Source organism: Leptonychotes weddellii, chromosome 11, assembly GCF_054177405.1.
Source record: "Leptonychotes weddellii isolate Sample4059 chromosome 11, ASM5417740v2, whole genome shotgun sequence".
In the NCBI taxonomy this organism is placed as follows: domain Eukaryota; kingdom Metazoa; phylum Chordata; class Mammalia; order Carnivora; family Phocidae; genus Leptonychotes; species Leptonychotes weddellii.
In genome coordinates, this window is record NC_138379.1 from 55,321,031 (window position 1) to 55,345,374 (window position 24,344).

General features: G+C 43.0%; 1 protein-coding gene across 2 annotated transcripts in view; it reads right to left on the bottom strand.

Annotated features, from left to right (window-relative positions):
- Nucleotides 1-24,344, bottom strand: part of DLG2 (discs large MAGUK scaffold protein 2) — a 719,122-nt gene that overhangs the window by 56,872 nt on the left and 637,906 nt on the right. The window contains exon 14 of one of the 2 annotated variants that reach the window (XM_081798954.1): nt 3,898-4,074. In XM_081798954.1, the coding sequence (XP_081655080.1) occupies nt 3,898-4,074 (177 nt within the window). Of the gene's footprint in view, nt 1-3,892; nt 4,075-24,344 lie in introns of those variants that run through there. The other variant, XM_081798952.1, reaches the window with a different exon arrangement.

Below are 24,344 nucleotides of genomic sequence, written 5' to 3' on the forward strand. Positions count from 1 at the left end.
CTGATATGAGGAATTCTTAATCTCAGGAAACAAACTGAGGGTTGCTGGAGTGGTGGGGGGTGGGAGGGATAGGGTGGCTGTGAGTTGTGTAAGACTGTTGAATCACAGACCTGTACCTCTGAAACAAATAATACAGTATATGTTAAAGAAAAAAAAAAAAAAAAAGAAGATAGCAGGAAGGGAAAAATGAAGGGGGGGAAATCAGAGGGGGAGACGAACCATGAGAGACTATGGACTCTAAGAAACAAACTGAGGGTTCTAGAGAGGAGGGGGGTGGGGGGATGGGTTAGCCTGGTGATGGGTATTAAAGAGGGCACGTACTGAATGGAGCACTGGTTGTTATACGCAAACAATGAATCATGGAACACTACATCAAAAACTAATGATGTGGGACGCCTGGGTGGCTCAGTCGGTTAAGTGTCTGCCTTCGGCTCGGGTCGTGATCCCAGGGTCGTGGGATCGAGTTCTGCATCGGGCTCCCTGCTCTGCGGGGAGCCTGCTTCTCCCTCTGCCTCTGTCTCTCACGAATAAATAAATAAAATCTTAAAAAAAAAAAAAAACTAATGATGTAATGTATGGTGATTAACATAACATAATAAAAAAGAAAAAAGAAAAAAAAATAAATGAGTTCATTGTAAAGGGCTTAGAACAGCATCTAGCATGCTCTAGGAGTGTTTTGTTAAGTAAAATTTCTTCACCATCTTCAAAAAAAAGGAAGAGGATGGAAATAATTTTCATACTCTCCACCTTGATTTCATTGGGATGATTAAATGGAATCATCAATAGAGAAACATTTTTGTAAGGGGTCAAGTCATGCCCTGATGTTATCCATTATGAGAATTTCCCAGGCCAGCTCTACTAGCTGAACTGTACTCAGAAAAGGGGCTAGCAAGGAATTAAACACTGAAAAATTTAACCCCAGTCTAAAAGTAAATCGTATTTGTACCAGCTCCCACTTATTCTGAGCTAGAGTTGTAAGATGCTAAATGTAGTGTAAAATGAGAAAGCCTTGCAATAAGAACTCTTTGTGGGGTAGGATTATAAATTATTTTTATTTCTTTTTTACACTTTTCAAAAATTTCCCACTTTCCTACAATGAAATGTGTTATTTTATAAACATATAAAACAATAATAGCATTTTTTGAAAGGATTAATATTCTAAGGAGAAAAGTTGACAGAAACTCATTTATAGTCATAAACACACATACACACACAGAGGGGGAAGCTACTATAACATTCATGAGATAGAATGCAAATAAATATCAACATTAGAGTCACTAGACAAACTTCTTTTTCAGGCTAGCTGTAGTATGGTTGTTAAGATGGTTTTTATCCAAAATAGGAAAGATAGCCAACTTAAGAATGACCACCAGCAGGTGGAAAATTGCCTCAAGAGGAATAGCACTGAGAATGTTCCTTGGGGGGAAAGTGAAGTATAACTGAACAAATGAAGGGCTATTGACAAAGCTGGTTAGAATCACAGAACCTCTGGGTTGGAAAGGGCCTGAAAAATTGTATAGTTCAACTCTCTATTCAAAGCTTGAATCCCTTTTATTGTATTTCCTGACACCAGACCTTCTATTATCAGAATCACCTGGAGGGATTTACAAACACAGATTTCCAGGACCCACTCCAGATGGACTGAATTAGAATATTTGTGTGTGTGTGCATGCATGTGCGCGCACACGTACATTCACACAAACACACATACACATGCATGCACACACAGAGGAGAGGGTCAGAGAGGGAGGGAGTGGGCACATCTAAGCTTTTTTAATGTTCCCTTGCTATGAAAACCACTGTTCTGGTTTACTATCTTCCCACATAATCCATGCCATCTCTACACAGCTCCAACCAGTAAAAGAATTTCTTTAAAATGAGCTGAAATCAGGGTGCCTGGGTGGCTCAAGTCCGTTAAGCGTCTGCCTTCGGCTCAGGTCATGATCTCAGGGTCCTGGGATCGACCCCTGCATCGGGTTCCCTGCTCTGCAGGGAGCTTCCTTCTCCCTCTCCAACTCCCCCCCTGCTTGTGTTCCCCCTGTCGCTGTCTCTCTCTGTCAAATAAATAAATAAAATCTTAAAAAAAAAATGAGCTGAAATCTATTCCCCCATAGCTTCCTCCACTCCACTTCTATCCTTGGGGCCATATTCAATAAGATAGCTCTTTCTTCTACAGAGCAGCGGCTCAGACAGCTCTGATGAATTGAAGCAAACCAAAATGCACGTTGCCTTGACTCTTTTTTTTAAGTAAATGGAAATAGAAAAACAATATAAACTAGTGCTGAGAGTCACTGCTTTGAATATATACCCTTTGAATATAAACCCTACAAGCCATAGTACAAATTCACAATGTCCTCTCAAAGCAATGTGAGGCAACTATTGTGGAGCCCAGAGGTTTTTACATTTTTTGTATTTTTTTATTAAAAGATTTTATTTATTTGTCAGAGAGAGAGAGAGAACGTACACAAGCAGGGGGAGCGACAGGCAGAGGGAGAAGCAGACTCCCCACCGAGCTGGGAGCCTGACACGGGGCTCGATCCCAGGACCCTGGGATCATGACCGAGCTGAAGGCAGATGCTTAACGGACTGAGCCACCCAGGTGTCCCCGAGCCCAGAGGTTTAAAGAGACCCAGAGAACTGTGTGCTGGTGGGAGACCCACACAGGGGCACGGAGGGCAGGGAGGTTCTCTGGAGTTGCAGCGGCTTCTTCGTCACTCCTCCCCACTAACCATGAGGGAGCATCTGTGTGACAGTCAGCCTGCTGCCCTCTCCCCACATTCCTCCCCGGGCTGTGTGGCCCCATGCAGAGAAGAACGGGGGACCAGTCTTCTCTGGGGTGCCAATGCCCCAGAGTGATTCTTGGGTATAAGTGACATCTTCCTACTACAGTCTGTGCTAGCTCAGTTGCTGGATTGCAGCACCAGAGCGCTCAGCTTCACTGAGGACTCTTCACAGAGGTGTTTGGGGTGTTTGGACAGGAGAAAAGCCCTCTGAGAAACCTGTAGCTTGAGAAAAGTTGGTGACTGCCTTGAATAAACGTTATCCCTGACTTCAATTTCATAACCATATCTCTTTCCTGGGATACATACAAATGTGTTTCATGGACAATATTTTGGTGCCAAAAAGAGGTTCATGGGAAGGAAAGTTCCTCCCTGGTCCTGAGGACTAGAAGCTGCTGGGGGCGCATGAGGGGGTTGGCTGTTCCAAAGTATATTCCCGCCTTTCGAAAGCATAGTGGAAGAAATGTTTAGAAGAGAAAGAGCATGGTAGTCTTGACTCAGGAAACACATATAGAACTAAGTATCTGATTGAGTGAAGGTGGGAGTTGTGGGGTGGCTGGGGAACAGGAGTAACTAAAACAGTAACAGTTATAAACCCAGTCTTTACCTCACCAGATGTTTGACAGCTCATATCCCAAGAATCTGAATTTGGAATGAAGGTTTTTAGTTTTTCTCCTGTCAGTATTTGAACGTAATACATAGGTAGGACCTTTGATTAGTAAATTGTAATTTATTGGGCTTTCACCTGACCGTTCTGTAAAGTTATCTAGTAAATGTGAACCTCTGGAATAACCTGGAGTGTGTAAGTCAGCATACGTGCTAATAAGATGATCTTGAACATGTGGATGCTGGTAAACGTTTTAGGAAGGCGGTGTAAGCAGATCCCTTTTCTTTCTTTGTGCCTTATCACAGTCACCAGTTTTGGTAAAATCCTAATATGAGAAGAATGAGAATACTTAATTCATGTCACCTGTCACCACTGACAATTTCCCCGCTGACTGACTATCCCACTCAAATGGTTATTTTGTGAACAGTTTGCCGTATCTTCATATTCCCTCATTTCCACCCCCTAGATCACTGAAAAGCAAACACTCTGAAATAGAAAAGGCATTTTTACCTCCGTTTGCTGGGGATGACCCCCATCTCCTCACTGTCCCCCTCCAGCGTGACTCTCCTGGCTTGCCACCACTCATCATCAGAGGCGTTGATAACATGGAGAATATCTCCATATTTAAAACTAAGTCCTTGACTTGGCAGCCCACTGTCCTTGCTCTTGTCATAGTCAAACATGGCTCTGTAGAAATGACAAGAGAGAACATCGTTAGGAACCTCTGCAGCACAGATTTCGAATTCACTGTTTTGATTACCCACTCTTGCCCTGAGAATCCTTCATCCATTCAATACCAGCTTCCAGGAATGACTCCCAGGATTGCAGTCTACATTCCCACTACTGTGGTCACAAATCCACGTTAGTTCCTGCTTCTCCTTGGAGGCTGCAGGGGCAGCCTCCAGACCCCTAAAATGGGGGTACTGCTTCTTTCCTTGGAGACCATCCTATGTGGCGAGGTGATAATGGGAGATGTGACAAAGGGAGTTTAGTACCTGAGATTTCTTTCCCTCCCACTACAATCAAATGTTAAAAGTCACTACAAGAAGGAAATCATGAAGAGAAGCATGGGCATCTTTCTGAATGAAGCATTTTGTGTTATGAACAAATCCTCTCAGATGTATCAGTCCATACAACTCTTTCTTTTGTAATGGGGAAACATGGTAACAACTTAAATGTCATCCCATTGGGGACTGTGAGACTTCCACTCCCTGGACTATTGAACCATTACTGAAGTTGAATGGTTGCAGTTCATCCACTATATTGTACACCTGAAACTAATATAACGCTGTATGTTAATTATACTGGAATTCAATCTTTTAAAAAAGAAAATGCTAATTAAAACCACAAAAACAGAAAAAAAATTAAAATAAATTGAATGGTGGCAGAGGTTAATTCAATGCCATGAATAAGCGCTCAAAATGCAATAATGAAGAAACATAATTACACCCATGTTTACATGTGTGTCTAGAGATAGATCAAGATTATATGAATAAGACAAATCTTTTTGCTTGCACAGAATGCTAAGCCTATCTCAGCATCGCACTCATCACTCTGAATTGTAATTCTTGCTCTATGTACCATGTTGTTCTCACTAAAGAACACATGCTGAGTCTTTGCTAAGACAAACGCACTGTAACCTGTATAAATTGGTGGGCTGAGGGAATTGTAAACAGAACTGGAATGATGACCAAGACCTTAGTAGCTAGGTGTTGCCTTAAGTAGCTGACAATTTGTGTCAAATCTTATATTGCCTGCCTCCTCCTGTCTCCCCGCATCACAAACCACCACCACACACATGCAGCGTACAATTTCTCAGGAGAAGCAGATTTTGCCACCTCCCTGCTTATTCCCCTTTGATTCCATCCTGACAATTTCCTTGGAGTGTAACCACTATGCAAGCAAAACTAGATAGATCTGGGGAACAGATTTTTTCTCAGATCACTGAGGACCAAGAATGGTTCTTTTCCTTTCTTCAATTTTTTTTCCCCTCATGAAAGAAATGTCACATCTGCTGTCATGGCAACCAAAAAGAGCTGAAGACAGCTTGTAAAGCTCTCAAATATTGTAGGAAAATTTGAATTACTTGTAACACAGCTCCTTCTTCCACTAACTCTGTCCCTAAGTCATGGAATTAGGGGAGAGCTTTTCGGTCAAAGCTCCCAGAATGACTCACTTCCACCTTGACCATCTGCATCTTCCCTACCAAAGATTTTGGCTAAGCTCCACCAGGCAACAGGGGGCTGAGAGAGGGCAGGGGCCCACTTCTGATGCCCTCACTTCTCTGGCTGGGTGCTGTGACATAAATGAACTAGCACTCCGGAGCCACAGGTTTTTGTAATGCAAAATTAGTCCAATAACTACATTCGCACGGAGCTGTTGTGAACATTAATAAGACATATGAGGCTCCCAGCTCATGGCAGGTACACTGTAGCAGCTAGAGCATAGTGGTTAAGAATATGGGCTCCAGGGTCACACTGTTAGAGTCCTTTCTTGGTTCTACTATTTCTTTCCAGTCATATAGCTCATTATCCAGGCAAGCTACCTCACCTTTCTTAGGCCTCAGATTCCTCATACATACCAGCAATGATAATAGTACCCACATCAGGAAGTTATTGTATGGATGAAATGTGACATAAGGTAATACATGTAAGAATAAAGCATGCACAACAATGCCCGGCACATAGTGACAATCAACAAGTATGAACTGTCATTATCATCTCACCTTTCCCTTTCACTCATAAAAATCCTTTCTATAGATTCTACTCTGTGCAAAAAAGAGTTAACATAGCAAGCTTGAGATTGCTATTCTTAAAAAAACCTGCCCACAAGGATGGCTCTTGGCTGACATCTGGGAAATTGGATTTTGGGAAGGTTCTCACTATTTCCTATTAAGAATGGCTCACCATGCCTAAACTGTTTGTACAAACCACATTTAAATGGAACATTTGCTTTTCTTCTGTGAGTCTGGAATTGTGGCATGGGCCAGGCAGATGGTGACTACATGATCAGCCCCCAGCAAAAACCCTGGACCCTGAGTCTTTAATGAGCTTCCCCAGAAGACAAACTTTTACACCTGGTGTGACAATTTGTTGCTGGAGAGATTAGGCATGTCCCATATGACTCCACTGGGAGAAGGCTCTTGGAAGCGTGTGCCCAGTTTCCTCTGGATTTTGTCCCCAAATCCTTTCCCTTTGCTGATTTTTGCTTTGTATCCTCTTGCTGTAATAACTCAGTCCTGAGTATGACTATGCTGAATCCTGTGAGCCCTCCTAGTGAATCATCGACCCTGGGGATTGTCTTGAGGTCTATAGATTGCATATCATTTTCACATACACTACCTCATTTGTGACTCAGTACATTCCGATGAAGAAGGTATGATGGATATAGTATTATCCCCTTTTTATAGATGAGAGATAGACTAACCTCAGCATACAAGGGTCAGCAACCTCAGGCTGGAGTGTGGGTCCTCTGATCTGGAGCCCTAGTGCAATGCTCTTCACTTTGTTCCCCACCAGAACCCCCCACCTCCATCCCCAAGTCTGAGAGGTGGTGACAAGGTGGCAAGGATGATGACCATGACAGCTACCACTACTTATGCTCATATTGGGTAGCTTGGCACTTTGTATCTGTTGTCTTATTTGACATCATAAGAACCTGAAGGTAAAAATTAGTATCCTCATTTTACAGATGAGGGAAGGAAGCTTAGGACATTAAGGCACCAGCCCCAGGTCACATGTACGCATTTGGTGGAGACTGCATCGGGAATATGGTCTGTCCGGCTCCAAAATCCACATTTTTGGACATTTCATCGTAAGCTGTTTCCCAGCCTGTTTGTCCTCTGGCCGTGCTCACAATTTAGCAGTACCAGGATCTCTTCACCTTCCTTCAAGGCTGACCACCCTCCCCCACCCCCTACCCCCAAATCCCCAAAGCTCCGTTACTGCTCAGTTCTTGTCTCAATGTTTTTTATCCTAAAAGTCTTTGAACCTGTGGTTTAGCACCAGGCTCCTTCTGGATGTAAAGTGTGGGGAGCAGAGGGAGAAAAGCCATCAGGAAGTTGGCAGGTGGTTGCCAAGAAGGCAGGCTCTAGGGTCGGACTGCCTGGGTTTGCAACTTTTTAACCATGTGATCTTAAGCAAGTTACTTAACTTCTCTGGGTGTCAGGTTTTCATAATTGTAAAACTGGCCTATGGTAACACCACCTACTTCAAAGCATTGTGGAGAGGATTAAATGAAATAATATATGGAAAGTACTGGGACACCAGCTTGACACAGGCTGGGCTCAATAAATGGCAGCTACTATTACTGTTATTGTTTTTCCGAAAAATGTGCTGGCCTTGAATCCGGGGATCTGGGTCCCCACTGTGCCACTTAGTAGGCATCTTGTGGACTGTGTAAAAAGATATCTACAGTCTCACTCTATCTTCCGAGTCCAGTACAGCACTGGGCACAAACTAGATCCTCACTACAGGTCTGTGGAAATGTTTCAGATGAACTTTGAAAGCCCTGCTTCTCTCATGCCTGTGTCCCCATGTGTAAGGGAGGGGAGGAGACACTGTTCCTGGCGGTCCCCACCAGGCCAGACATTCAATCTACTGTGCTCCGTTCTATTCCCAAGAATCCCTGAGGGAAGGTGTCCCCCTCCTGCCTTCAGCAATAGGTGTCCCCACAGAAGGGGCTCAGCAACATGCGCCTCCCCAGCTCTATTTATCTCGGACAATCTGCCCCTCGAGGATTACACTGACTTCAGACTTGTCAGGTCCCTGAAAACAGGCAGCTGATACATTTCGGCAGCTTCTGACTCCTTTGGATATTAATGGATCTTCGTGTCTGGGAGAAATGCTACAGTGCCCCATCACCTAATTTAAAAAGCGATAAGCTGTTTTTAATTTGCTTTATGTGCTAATTCATCACAGCAACTTTTATAAAATGCCATTAAGACTCACACTTTCCACCTAGGGTGCTTTTAACAAGTCCATTAGACAAGTAGAATTAGAGAGGAATAATGCAACTTCTCTCCCATCCCTCCCGGCCCTCTTGCATTTCACCATGTGGTGGCCCTTTGCCAACTGGGGAAATCTAGGAAGGGGAGTGAAGCAGCTGCTCATCCTCGTGGCTGTGCAACATGATGGGGTGACACCTGAGCACCTGATGGAAATTGTGCTTAAGTGCCCCCACAATGTGCTAAAGACTTTATATTTATCATCTCACTCAATGTACTGGGCAGGCAAGGCAGCATGTGGGTTATATGCCAAGCTTTGGAGAGAGAAGAGACCTGGGTTTACATCCCAACTCTGCTATTCCTAGTTGTGAATTTGGGGCATGTTACCTAACTTCCTCGATGATCTCTTCAGCATAGATGGCCATTCTCTCAACTACAAAATGCAGAGAATGATGGCATTAACTCAAAAGATTGTTACAAAGATCCCACCATAGGGTGAAGCATGTGAAATGCCCAACACCCACAGAGAAGGAGTTCCATTTTGTTATTATATCTGATAACACTCTTGCCATGTCAGCGTTTTTAATCTCATAAAGGAAATGAGACCCAAAGTGCTGAAATGAAAAAAAGCTAATAAGTAACAGAACCAGGATTCAGATGTAGATAGATATGTCAGAATCAAAAGCCCATGCTCCTGGCAGTAGAATTAAGCTTGCAACTCCTGGCAAGGAACGTTGAGCTTAGACCTCACTTCCAGAGATTTCATGATTTGGTGATCACATTTATAATGACACCATGGACTAGATGTCAGGAGAGAGGCATGAGTAGTTTATAGAGGGCACATTCAGTTCTCACAACTGCCCCCACAAGGCATGTATTAGCCTTGTGTTGTAGATAAGGAAATACAGATTTGCATAACTTAAGTAGTATGTCCAGTGTCACACCAGCTATCATGTGAGAGGGCAGGACCGAATGCAAGACCTGTCTGCCTCCAAGGCCTGTGGACTTGCTTCACCATCCCATCCACTGTCTTTGCAAGCAACCCTCTCCAATCAAAACCACCTACATTTTCTACTGGGCTTAGATTGCAGTAATATTCAATAATCATGGACCATAATAGCACGCATGGTTGGTCAGAGGGTCGAGTTCTGGATTAACCACTTTAAGGCTGGTATAGCAGAGAATCACAAGGGTAAAGAGAACCCCTGAGACTGTGCCACTAAGTACTGAAAAAATTACTTGATGTGTCTCATGGTCATTGAAGATATGGTAGGGAAAATAATACCCTAACCCCTTCTCCTCAAGGATGTCTACACCTTAATCCCCAGAAACTGAGAATATGTTACCTTCTATGGCAAAAGGGATTTGCAGATGTGATTGAAGTTAGAGGTCTTAATATGGGGAGAGTATACTTGACTCTCTGAGGGGGGCCAATCCAATCACATGAGTCCTTAAAAGTGGAAGAGAAGGCAGAAGAATAGGTCAGAGAGATGTGACATGAGAGGTACATGGCGGCCATTGCTGGATTTGAAGATGGAGGAAGATAATTTGGCATAGAAGCAATGGCAAACTAACAGAGGACAAGAAAGGATGATTTCATAGACGGCAGGAAGAAGGCAAAGGCCACCCGTTTGATGACCCTGCCAAAGATTCTGTGGAATAAAAACAACTACTGAGCAACAATAATAATAGCCTACTGAGTGCCTATTATTGGCCGGCCATGTGCAAAGTACCTTTGTGTTACATAATTCCATCTTATTGAGTCCATGTAAACAGTGTGACATGTAAGTATGATATTCCTACTTTGCAGATAAAAAATTCAAGGCTTTAATCTCTTATACTTTATCCAATTCTCACAGAAACCCTATGAGATAATTATTTGTTCCTATGTTCAGATAAGGAAACTGAGGCACAGAAGAAGCAGACTTTTCCTTCTCTGAAGATGTAAAGCACTCTGCTTGCACCTTTCTTGGGAAGACTACAATGTCCAGTTTTGAATGGGAGTGTCTCACCTCCTCTACTGGATTAGAAGTTACTGAAGGTCAGGGGCTCCCAGGTCCAGGCTCTGCACAGTCCTTGCAGATGTGTTATAAATGAACAAATCAACCATCAGCTTACTCCCTTCTATGCAGTAAACTTATTTGGGCTGGAGAAGCCTTTGTTTCCATGACAACTTTAACCCATGAAGCAGAGTGCTTTGACTCAATTTCCTTCCTTCCAGAAGCTGAGGTTTCTGCTTGATTAGAGGTTCTCACCTCTCTATGCAGCAGGAGAAAGAAGAGCAGCAGAAGATAAAGTCTGCTCTCTACTCCATGCCACTGTTCCACTGCTAAGGTACGCAGCTGAGGATCGTGCAAAAAGTGTAGATGCTGGAGTGAAGAGACACATTCAAGTGAGTTCACCTCTTTCTACCTGAGTGTCAGTGAGATTGGTCCACAACCAATCTGAGTCTCAGTTTATCAATGAATAGGCTTAATCATTCCCAGGTCTTAGCACATTTGGAGAGATTTAATGAGATGACATAGGAAAAGCCTTTAGCACACTAACTGCCAACCAATAGTTGCTTTACTTCACCTCTTCCCTACACTAGGAATGAGCGAATCATTTCTGTAAGTATCAGCAGGAGATTATAATACGGTGTTTTTTAAAACATAACATAAAAATACACATACAGTTAACTTTCTCAAAACATTTTCCCGCCAGGGGGATGTGGGAAAGGGATCTGCACTAGGAGCAGAGAGATCTGAAATTTAGGTGCTATTATTTTAAAAATCAGCCATTTCCAATAGTTTTTCCTTCCTTTTTTTTTTTTGATTTTATTTATTTATTTGACAGAGAGACACAGGGAGAGAGAGAACACAAGCAGGGGGAGTGGGAGAGAGAGAAGTAGGCTTCCTGCAGAGCAGGGAGCCCGATGTGGGGCTCGATCCCAGGACCCTGGGATCATGACCTGAGTCAAAGGCAGATGCTTAATGACTGAGCCACCCAAGGCACCCCTAGATTTTCCTACTTAAAAGCATTCATTCGCCCCCCTCATGAATCTAATAAATAAGTGTTTCAGAAACAGAGATGGCACCCTGGAAGTAGAGAGAAGCTTGGATGGATTTAGGAGAGCAGGGCTCTGGTTCTGGCTTCAACGAAATCTCACCGTGTGATCTCGAGTAAGTTACTTCACCTCTTTGGGCTTCAGCTCCTATGTAATCAACAGGCCCAAAGCACTTTCTCTAAGGCATGTTTCAGCTGTCATGTTTTATGCCTCTGTCTTGCAAGGCATTGTGGGGAAATCAGTTTAACTTTCCATATGGCTGATAGGATGTGTGTCTCCTAGGATTGTGTTTGCCTTGTGAAAATTGCTCTGCTCTGTGCCATCTCCTCCATCAATCCTGGACCTTCTTTTCTCCTTCCTCCACCCTCACTGGGAGTTAAAGGCCCCTCTCATAGGCTCTTATATCACATTGTACTGTGATTTCTAATCTTTGCAAATTCTAGTTTGTATATGCCTGGTGGACAGGGGAGGTTCATATCCCCAGGGCCTACCACATAGCAGATGTCCAATCAAAGTTATTTTCTGTTATTACATTGTTGCCTATACTTCTCATAGGGCAGTCCTTGGAATCCAGTTGTGTACATTCTTTCTTAGGAAGGCATGGACAACTGGAAACAATAGGAAAGCCTGAGCAGCATCCAGCACCAGCTTCCCTGCCTTTCTTAGGAGATGATGAAGATCCATGCAATGCTCCTGTCTCTCAAGTCAGAATGCATTCATCTTAGGGTAGAAGGAAACACATAGCTCTGTACTGATTACTTTGCATGTCTTCTCGAGGAATCATACATATGCCTGTCGACCAGTCATCATATCCAGGCTGATAGAGGTCTGGTGTGGCCACTCAGTTCCCCATCTATTTCAATAATGAACTGTCCTTAGTGAAAAGGGTGGCGGAATCCACCCACGAATCGTGTTAATGGATAAGAACACATTAGCCTCTGTCAATCCTTGCTAAGAGGGTACTGACCAAGATGCTGTTTCTCCGTGATTCCTGAGCACACAGTAGGCCTTACAGTGTGCAGGCACTGCTCTAGGTATTTATTAACTGTGATTAAAGAGATTCTACTCCTTGAAATGCAGGCATTGTTTCCAGCTGATAGAAGGTTAAATGCACCGTGTGCCATGGACTCTGGTATCACATGGGTTATGCCATTTTGTCATTAATAACCTTATAAGGCAGGTTTGTGCTCTGTAAAGACATACTTCTCGTCATGCCAGACTGCTTCCTTCTATGTCTGGAGGATACTGAGAAACTGTCAATTTCTACTGTACCCAAGGAATCAGGCAGTCACTGTCATGACTAAAGATGGAACTAATTAGGCACCAACCAGAGGTCCTCACAGCCTGGGCCTCTCCGCAGCTGTGGCATTTGATGATAATCAGGGAAGAAGCATTACTTCCAGGGACAACAACCCTGTCTCTTAGTCTCTCCTGAGTCACCAGTGCTCTCCGTCCCTTAGGGACACAATGTGAGCAGACTTCCTGTGTCTGGAGGCCTGTGTGTTGATCATTTCAGACAAGGCATCGTCAGAGTCTCCAGGGATGGGGCCCACTCCAGCCTGCTTTCTCTCTCAGGGTGTCCAAGCAATCTGTCAGGGTGATTTACACGGCTCTGCCGACTGACAGGACCTCATCGGAGGGAAGCAGAAGCAAATCTGAACCTGCCCAAAAGCAGGGCTTGACAGACCACAGCAAATGGTACTTCAGACTTCAGGGTTGGGTGAGGCTATAAAAATTAATCATCTTAAAATCATTGTCTTTCCCCCTAAATGCCATCAGCTGGCGACTCAGAGATTGAAATATGGGAAAGGGAACATGGCCAGGATGAATAGCCCAGGCTTTAGTACAGTTCTAAAAACTTTTATGTGCTGGCTTTGTTTATCAGGCAATCAAAATACATTAATCAAGATATTTCAGAAAGGCTGACATAGCCCTGACTACAGCCTTTTATTTCTGATCCAAGCTGAAAATGGATATCAAGCTCTGGTATTCACGGCTTAGGTCTTATTGCCACAAATTAGTAAGCTTGCTGTAAGAGACAAAGAAGAAATATATTTTTTTTTCCTTTTTTTAAGAGGGAGAGAGAGCAAGTAGGAGGGAGGGAGAGGGAGAGAGAGAAACCCAAGCAGGTTCCATGCCCAGTGCAGAGTCTGATGTGGGGTCTGATCTCAAGACCCTGAGATCATGACCTGAGCCAAAAATCAAGAGTCAGACACTTACAAACTGAGCCCCCCAGGTACCCCTAGAAATACCCTGATACAGAATTTAATTATTGCTGATACACAATTATCATTTAAACATTTAAATTTTTCTAGAGAAGACACATGTAAAGACCATGAGACATGGACATCAGATAGTCCTGGGTTCAAATAGCACCTCTGCCATTCAAAGCAGCTATGTGATTTTCATCTCTGTCCCTGGGTCTCCAAAGATGCAAAATGAGAGGCAAGATCCCTGCCCAACAGAGCCCTTATGCGAATTATACATACAAGACATTTTAGAACCCAATCGGTGCTCAATATTTGTTAACTGAGTGTAAAATCCAAATTTCTTCCCTGTAAATTCCACTGTTAAGTATCTACTGACTGACAGCTGGCTTAGAAGAGATGCTGGAGAAAGTTCATTTCTCTCACGAGCATATGGAAAAGGGGAGAAAGACATCCAAGAACGTTTGATATGACTACCCCAAATCCTCAGTGGTAGTTCATCAGGGTTGGTGATGAAATTCACATGTCACAACACCAGAAGGTTGGACTATCACTTCAGCTCCCCCCGATACTGAGCTCGCTTTTCTGTCTATGAGTTTTCAGAAAACTGGATGGGAGCAACAGGCCTGGATTGAGGCAATGGAAGATATGGAATTAGGGAAAACTTCCCCTCAAAATCTCACCTATGTCCATCAATGCTCCCCTTATCACTTTTTGAATGAGGACAGATAGAAGATGGTTCCTTTCTCACCCAGGTAAAAACATTGAGTTCAGGATATAACTTCCACATATGGATATGAGGTAATAGTCATTTAATGGAATATTATTTACAGAGTGGCTTCTATGTGCCAATCACTGAGGACTCAGCAGTGAACAGGAGGCTTGCTTCCTGTTCTCATGGAGCTTAATGTTGGGTTGAGAATAGAGCTAAGGGTATATTCATTCAGCTACTCACACATTCATTCACCCATCCAGCAAATACTTATCAAGCATGTACCAATGATGATTCTAGGAGCTCGGGGTCTATCGATGAATGCAAACAGACAAAAATTCCTGCCTTCATGGAACTTACATCCTAGCGAGAGGACATGGCAATAAGTACACAGAATAATAGGAGTTGATACTTGCTATGGAAAAGTGAAAAATAGAGCAGAGTAAGGGGTATCAGGATTTTTAGATGGGTAGAGCTGTGGTAGGGCAAAGGTTGCATTTTTGAGGGGGGGTGTGGTCAAGGTAGGACTCGCTGAGAGAAAGGTGGGGCAAGGCTTGAAGGAGGTGAGTTATCATGAAGACATCTGAGGACAGTGTTCTAAGAAGGGGGAACAGCCAGTGCAAAAGACCCAAATATAGTTAAAACTGAGTGCAGTCCATGATATCATAGGAATTAATATGGGGGGCTACAGGATCACAGAACAGGAATCCCATCAGGTGCTCAGAAAGGAGATGATGAATGGACAGTTCTCCTAGATCTACTAGCTGAGAGGTGATAGTGGTTGTTCACCTGCCTACTCCAACCAACTGAACAGGTGTGTCCTTCATGCATTCTCCTAGGGGAACCTCACCTCTAACAGTAGTCATCTCACATCTTGAAGACTCAGCCTCTCCTGCATCCTGCCGCTCCTTGGAAGCAGGCACGTGAGCTGGGCCATGGAACACCTTTCCTCCTCTCAGACACTCTACCACAGCTCACACCTTGCAGAGGAATTTTTCAGCCAAGAATTTTTCTCTTTTTTTTTTTTTCAGAGTGATTCCTTTATTTTTTTTATTATGTTATGTTAATTACCATACATTACATCATTAGTTTTTGATGTAGTGCTCCATGATTCACTGTTCGCGTATAACACCCAGTGCTCCATTCAATATGTGCCCTCTTCAATACCCATCACCAGGCTAACCCATCCCCCCACCCCCTCCCTCTAGAATTTTTCTTAACATTATTTAAAAAGTCAAAGCACTGACTAGATAGAAAGAAACAAGCATTCTGCAAACTTGCAATCCATTCTATGAAACTCAGAACTTTCTCTGGAACCCCTCCCTGAGCCTATCCAGAGAGGGCTATCTATTCCCTTCTTCCAGCCGGGTTGCTACCTTGTCCACAGTCTTGTTCTTGCATTCAGCAGGCTACGTTTTAGTTGACTTGCCTGTGGGTCTGTTTTCCCTTCTAGATGGCCCAGTTCTGGAGGGTTAGGACAAGGTCTCATTGATCTGTGTGTCTCTCGAACAGAGCCCAGAGTGGGAGGCGATTGCGACACAAGGCTAAATTGAATTGAACTGAATTCAGAACCCAAGCTGTGTGACCTTGGGAACATTACTTCAACTCTTTAGGTCTCTTTCTGTTACCTCATCTGTAAAATGGGATTAAAAATACTATATTTTAGGGGCACCTGGGTGGCTCAGTCGTTAAGCGTCTGCCTTCGGCTCAGGTCATGATCCCAGGGTCCTGGGATCGAGCTCCGCATCGGGCTCTCTGCTCGGCCGGGAGCCTGCTTCTCCCTCTCCCACTCCCCCTGCTTGTGTTCCCTCTCTAGCTGTCTCTCTCTCTGTCAAATAAATAAAATAAAATTTTTAAAAAAAATACTATATTTTACCAATTTTAAGATGCACCTTTTTTTCATTCCCATCTCTACAGTTAGGATGTATCTCTCTCTTTTTTTTTTTTTTAAGATTTTATTTATTTGAGAGAGAGAGAGAGTGAGCACAAGCAGGAAGCAGGGGGAGTAGGAGAGGGAGAAGCAGGCTTCCCGCTGAGCAGGGAGCCCGATGCAGGGCTCGATCCCAGGACTCTGGGATCATGACCCGAGCCAAAGGCAGATGCTTAATGACTGAGCCACCCAGGCACCCCAGGATGTATCTTTTTTTTTTTTTAAAGCATTTTAAAGAAAGATTTTGTTTATTTAATTTCGAGAGAGAGAGAGAGAGCAAGCAGGGGAGGGGCAGAGGGAGAGAGAATCTGAAGCAGACTGTGTTCAGTGTGGAGTCCGATGCAGGGCTCGATCCCATGACTGGGGAGATCATGACCTGAGCCGAAACAAACAGTCAGACGGTTAACCGACTGAGCCACCCAGGCATCCCTACTGTTAGGATGTATTTTACCGTCAATGCCATCTCATAGTTTAATTGACGCATTTCTCCTTTCTTGGTGACATGTGGAGTCATCTTACAATCAATGACAACCTCGATTCACTGAAAAGTGTAGAAACCATCTGTTGTGAAGATTAATGAATTATGGATCAAAAGCCCTCAGATGAGGGGATCCTGGGTAGAGAAGTTGGTTCAGGGCCCAACTCTTGGTTTCTGCTCAGGTCGTGATCTCAGGGTCCTGAGATCAAGCCCTGCGTTGGGGGGGGGTCTGTGCTCAGCAGGGAGTCTGCTTGAGATTCTCCCTCTCCCTCGCCCTTCACCCCACCATGTGCTCTCTTTCTCTCTCAAATAAATAAATAAATCTTAAAAAAAAATCCCTCAGATCATAAACTGCTTTTGTTATACATTGTGGATCACCCCATCTTCCACCCTTCTCTCTGTACACATTTTTTTAAAAATCAAACCCCTGCAGTATTCTCTACTTGGTCAGTGACTGTTGAAAAAATGCTGAGGGGCCAAATGCTGGGCTGTAGCCTGACTTGATCAGAAAGAGTTCTGTTCCGCAATTGCGCTTAGTTGAATGAAATGTCTGTCGGAAATGTCCCAGCTTTTGCTAATAGTTTAGGAATTTAGGGAAAGAAAACAGAACTAACGATAGCCAGAATATTAGTGTTTATACTTTAAGAACTTATGGTTTCTGTAAATATTAGTAGCATTTTATTCCAAGAGTATAATCGTTTAAGTTTAGTGCTGATGTTTTCAAGCTGGGGCATTTTCCATACACCGAGTGTAAGTCATCCACTCATTCACTCATAATCTATTGAGCACCTACTACGCACCAGGCAACAGGACAATGGAGTGTTGGTCAGACCTGAGAGATGTCCTGGCTCTGCCATTTACTTGGCCTGTGTCTGTAGGCAAGGTTTAAATTCTGTTGCTTATTATGTAAATGAAAGACTAATTCCTACCTGCCATGAACTGAACGTTTGTGTCCCCACAAAATTCCCATGTTGAAACCATTTTAACCATCCAATGTGGGGCCTCTGTGAGGTAACTGGGATTGGATGTGGTCATGAGGGTGGATGAGCGCCCTTAAAGATCACAAGAGAGCATGGTTTTCTCTCTCTGCCATGAGAGGGGACAGTGAGAAACTGGTAGTCTGCGAGCTGGAAGGGGGCCCACCCCAGGGCCCCAAATGAATCTCAGACATCTAGCCTCCAGAACCGTGAGAACCGATTTCGGGTGTTTATCAGGCACCCAGTCCATGGTTGTAGCAGCTTGAACTAAGATCTGCCTAAAAGACATTGTTGGGATCAAATGAGGTAGCATGTGAAACTCCCGCAGCATGGTGCCTGGTGCATAGATACTTGGAAAGCTGCAAGAATCGTTATGTCCTGGCACAGAAAACTCTGTTACAACTCAACTTTTACAGGGTTCGGGAATGATGTAATTCCAGTTTGCATTTATATTAATATCGATCTATCTATTTAACATTTATCTGGCTCTTACTAAATGGCAGACCTGGTGCTAGTGGTTCTCTTGGCAGTAAATGCGAGGGGAGCTTGGTGTAGAGACGTTTTGCATGGGCTGGAGTGACTGGGTAACGGGCCTTGCTCTCCCTACTGCTGCTGTCATTCCATTTGGTAAAGTGATCAGAGAGTCCTGTGGGACTGCTCTAAGACAGCCAATACACATAAATTTTAAGTGCCTGATACCATGCATTCATTCTTTAGTCACAGTTAACGAATGCCCATTGTGTGCCAATGCTAGGTATTATGCTAGGTATTGGGATTATAACAGTGAAATAAGAAAACCAAGGCTACTTTTGGAATTTAGAGGAAAGATAAATATAGAAGAAATAGTTACCAGTATGACACATCTTAAAAAGCAGATGGGAAGAGAATCCATGAGAGTATACAGTGGAGAGAAATGGAATGTACTGTGGGCAGAATGGGTTGGGGAGGCTTCCAGAAGGAGGTGTTGTCTAATCTAAGACCTGCAAGATGAACAGATATAGTCAGAGGAAATACACATGCAGAGGCTCTTAAGGAGGAAAGAGCAGGCAGTGAATCTGAAGGAAGACCAATGTCTTGGATGGCCCAAAATGAGAGGCCAGGTTCTGGAGGGCCTGCAGGCTTATGAAGCACACTTTCTCCTTCTCATGGCAATGGGAGGCCATTAGAGGATTTTAAACAGGATAGTGAGATGATCAGATTTGCATTGAAAACAACTTTTGGGATATAAAGTGGAAAGTGGACTGGGCAAGAGCCAATGCCGAGACCCCAGGTAGTGGGCTGAGGTAGTGATCCTAATGATTATGACATGGTGGCAGTGGGACAGACAGAAGTTCCAGATATTTACTTTAGCCAGTGTCTCTCTCACCATAATCTTAAGCAATGCTTAAAAGTTTTATTACCAGAACCTTTTTTTTTTCTTTAAAGGAAAGCTTCTAACAACATAACAAATATCTGACTGACAACAGAGAGGGAAACCAGAAGTTTTGGCCTCTTCCACTCCAACTGTGCAGTAGCCCAAAGGTCCCTAAGAAGAACCCTGAGGCTCCTTAAATCAGAGCATGAGAATCTTCAATCTAGTACATTAGTTCCCAAGCACTTTAAAATGAAGAAACCTTTCTCTTATTGATGTCATGACACCCCCACTCCCATCTCCAATTCCCACAGGTGTCCACTTGCTTTCAAAATAAAAGCTTGAAAGAGATTTTTCTTGGAGCATTTTGGGAGAATTTAGCAAAGCCTCTTTGAGATAACTAGAGCTGTGCCAGCTCCAGTGTTTTGAACTCTAATTACAGAACTCTACAGGATGGAATTGTGATTAGTTCTTTCAAAGACTAAATAGCACCACTCAACAGAAATCATTTCTACAGATATTTATTGCATATGTTTTGAGGAGTAGACTCCTTTCTGTCCTTAGAGGTTGTTTATACTGACAAGCAGGAGAAAGTTCCTAAGAAGAAGGGAAAATTTCTGGTTAGAATGTCAGCACATTCATAAAGAACAAGAGAAAGCTCCCAGGAGGAAGAAAACAGCCCACCCAGTGAAGTATGTATATGGACTGAGAGCACTTTGGCGGGTGGAGAAACATTTCTTTTAATGAGAGGAGGAAAGAATGAGAACTTGCTGCTTGATACCATTTTTGCATGTTAGCCATAGCTGGGGTTTGGTAAAGAAGCAAGTGGGAACCCAACTTGAAGTTGACCAATCAGACTTGATAGAAGTGTATAATTTGGGCAGGAAAGGAGAGGAACTTGGCCAGGATACTTATTCCTAGACCAGTGAGCATTCAGTGGAAGGTCAGCTGGGATGATGCTGGGGAAGTTGTTGAATGAGCAACTAGGTGTGAGAAGCATTCAGGCTGTCAGACTGACTGCTGGATAGTGGCCCTTAGAGCCAGCAAGGTCCACAGCTCTAATTACCAGCCCATAAGTGAAGCCATGAATTGCCCTTTCCCTTGCCATAGTCCCATTTTCAGTGGTCGTAACATTGTCTGGGCACCGCCTTGGAAATGCCCCCACTCCTTCATTTGTTCTCCATCTACTCTCTCTTCTCATCTGGGTCCCGTTATTTATTAACATGCTTCTTCAATGCGCCAAATACTGTGCTCAGTGCTGAAGATAAAAGATGAGTGGGATACTATCTCTGCCCTCACACAAATATGTGAGTCTAGTAGGTGAGACAATATTGTAAGCAAATCAATTATATTTAGTTTATTAAATGCAACAGTAGAAGCACTGCACCCTGTAGAGGAAACCAAGGGCTGCCCACTCTAAATGGTGTGACAGTCTCCACTTCTATTGGATTGGCTAGATCTCGTGCTCTGCAAGATCATAAGCAGCTTCTGATAGTTGCCAGGGGTTAAGCCACAGAGCCAAAGGGAAAGGTTTTGTAACCCAAATTTTGGGCAATAACTTTTATAGCTGGAATTTCCTCTGTCTCTAGGAACTTTCTATCACCTCTAATTTCAGCAGGGTTGGTTATCTGATACAAGCTCCAGAGAAATATTAGTCCTCTAGGCTCTGCATCATGGCCATACATTTGGCAGGTGTACTTCTTGTCTTTAATCAAAGGTTAGAAATGATAAACAAAACCTGCGAACCGGCTTATGTTGCTCATAGGTATTTCATCATTGAGTTTTAGGCATAACAGCAAATGGCAGTGGAATAATTAGGTAAGATGAATGTTTGATTCCCATCAAATTTGCCAAAAGAAAGCAGGTATTAGATTTTGGAAAAATGCCCTGCAGACTGGTAATTTGGGGTAGTGGGGAGCAGGCTTTCCTGTTTTACAGACGGGTGAACATCCTAAGGGAACCAACTTGTGAAGTTAATCAGAGTAGACTGTTTGGCAAGGAAGAGGCTCATTGCCTAGGACAGATTTAGATCAATTCTGGCAGGAAGAAATATCCACAAGGGGCTGTTTTCAATTTCATTTAATCAGTTAGAGAAGACGGAGTTACCAACATCAAGTGGGGTGGATATGGAATCTATAAAATATGGGAGAGAAATGTATTTGAGTGAAGTAATTTGTTTGATAATCCACAGAGATGTGGGCTTTTATAATTTCATGGTAAAGTCACAAAGTTCATGATTTCTCTGAATCGGCTCAATGGTAGTCTCTCACTACCAAGTTTCTCGCTGGGATTTATGATGTTCCTTTGCTCTCTCTCTCCCTTTGTTGTGTTCAAAGTGACACATTTAATAAATAACTCTTTTGGTGGCTTTAAATAGTTTTCAGTAATGTTATTTTGATGAAACTGTTAGAAGTTTTTTTTAATTTTTAATTTTTTCTCTTCTGTCAGTCTTTTTTGACATACAACATAAAAATACCCGTCATATATTTTTGCCCCAGGTAAAGATGCCTTAGTCTATTGCCTGATAGTAAGGGGTTCAAGAGGAGGAGGAAGGGGCACCTGGGTGGCTCAGTCATTAAGCATCTGCCTTCGGCTCAGGTCATGATCCCAGGGTCCTGGGATCGAGCCCCACATTGGGCTCCCTGCTCAATGGGAAGCCTGCTTCTCCTTCTCCCACTCCCCCTGCTTGTGTTCCCTCTCTTACTGTGTCTTTCTCTGTCAAATAAATAAATAAAATCTTTAAAAAAAAAAAAGAGGAGGAGGAAATGAGAAAGGAAAGTAACAATTCTTGAGCACCTGCCATGTTAGCCACCAGAGTGGGCACACTTCATATGTTGGCAGTGAATAGTAAGAGCACTGTGAATTTGTTATCAATCTCTCCATTTTATAAATTAAAAAAAGTTAAGTTCACAGATACTGACCATGGTTACCTCCCAGGTAAATGGCAGGGTTAGGAACTGAACCGGACCCTGTCTCTGGTTGCCCGCGCCCTATCCCCTGTGTTCTGTCTGCGGCTTTCCCTCCCACAGACCTGCAGATCCAAGCACTGGCAGCCATTTGTGTGCTGCTGATGAAGGGTAATTTTGGTTTTCCTCAAAGATCGTAAGCCCTATTATTTGTACTGTAGCTCAGCAGTAAGGGTTTCCTGGACGGTCAGGTCCATTTGTTAATTACTATTTTCAAGAATAATACACTTGGGGTGCCTGGGTGGCTCAGTCGTTAAGCGTCTGCCTTCGGCTCAGGTCATGATCCCAGGGTTCTGGAATCGAGCCCCGCATCGGGCTCTCTGCTCAGCAGGGAGCCTACTTCTCCTTCTCCCTCTGCCTGCCGCTCTGCCTACTTGTGCTCTCTCTCTTTCTCTCTATCAAATAAATAAATAAAATCTTAAAAAAAAAGAAATCAAGTTTAAACTAACATGGACCAAATCTGTACAGCAAACTCTTGTTCTTCACATTTCATTTCCTATGTATCTTACTAATCTGCATTTGGTTTGTGGGATCCCGCTACTAGGTCTCTCCTTCCACATGGGGAATTGGCAGTAACATTTCCCCCCCACCCCAATTCCTTACTACTGGGTTTAACTTTGAAACTTTTAAATGAAAAGTTCTTTGATCATCTCCTTAGTTAAGCTGTGAGAAGTCCTTTAAATAAAATCAAAAGGATTTTAGGATGTTTGTGATGGAGTTTCTTTTTTTTTAAGGATTTTAAAAAATTTTATTATGTTATGTTAATTACCGTACATACATCATTAGTTTTTGATGTAGTGTTCCATGATTCATTGTTCACGTATAACACCAAGTGCTCCATTCAATACTTGCCCTCTTTAATACCCATCACCAGGTTAACTCATCCCCCCACCACCCTCCCCTCTAGAATGCTCAGTTTGTTTCTCAGAGTCCATAGTCTCTCATGGTCCGTCTCCTTCTCCGATTCCCCGCCTTCATTTTTCCCTTCCTATCTTTTTTTTTTTTTTAACATATAATGTATTATTTGTTTCAGAGGCACAGGTCTGTGATTCAACAGTCTTACACAATTCACAGCGCTCACCATAGCACATACCCTCCCCAATGTCTATCACTCAGCCACCCCATCCCTCCCACCGCCCACCACTCCAGCAACCCTCAGTTTGTTTCCTGAGATTAAGAATTCCTTATATGTGATGGAGTTTCTTAATAAAGAAAACCACTTAGTGTTAACAAGGCTGTAGGTGAGGATTTTGAAAGTTCTTGCTTCACCTTATCTGCTCTATATATTCTAAGAATTGCAGAAGAAATTGTAAAATACTACCTTTGGTAAAACCTGACGAGGGCACTGGGGAATAACAATTATACTAAGAGTTACTTTTATTTAGCAACTATTATATGATGGGCTCTCTGCTAAGCAGTTCATAGCCATTATTTCAAGTTCTCACAAGAACCCTACAAGGAGGTGGTTTTTTATTATTATCATTGTTTTATAAAAGAGGAAATTAAAATCTAGAGAGATTGTTCAGCTTGAGTCAAGATTCATCTGATCACAAATGAAAGCTTATCTATATTATAGAGTCACTGGAAGGATTAAATGAGATTGTTTACCAAGTGCTTGGCACAGTGCAAAGCTGCTATTTAAATTAATACTCATCTCGGTCCCCCTTTCAATATTACTCCCAAGCATTTTATCATCTCCTTAGCATTTGGGTTCTTGAAATACTGTCTGAGAGAAAACTGACAGTGACATGATTCACTGTTTTGACTTAATTTATCAAACAGCAGGATAATTGGTCTGTTGGCCAGAATTTGTTGATTGCTCACCATGGACCTGTTCCAGCATATTCTTGGAAACTGGTTAGACAGTCCTCATTATTTGCATGTGTAGGGGTTTTCTATGATAAAACCATTGGCAGATATGTCCATGTCAGTTATGGTAAAGTTAAGATGTACAATTGTCCTCTTGTGACAAGCTTAGGTGTTAGTTTGCAATTCTTTTCTTTTTTTTTTTTTAAAGATTTTTATTTATTTATTGAGAGAGAGAGAGAATGAGAGAGAGAGAATCATAGAGAGAGAGCATGAGAGGGTGGAGGGTCAGAGGGAGAAGCAGACTCCCTGCTGAGCAGGGAGCCCGATGCGGGACTTGATCCCGGGACTCCAGGATCATGACCTGAGCTGAAGGCAGTTCCTTAACCAACTGAGCCACCCAGGTGCCCTGCAATTCTTTTCTTTTTTAAACTTCTACCCAATCATTTAACAAAATATAAAGTTCAATAGGTGAAAATTAAACATTTTTAAGAGTCCTGAGACACTGGAATGGGATTCAGAAAGTCTAGGTCTCAGTC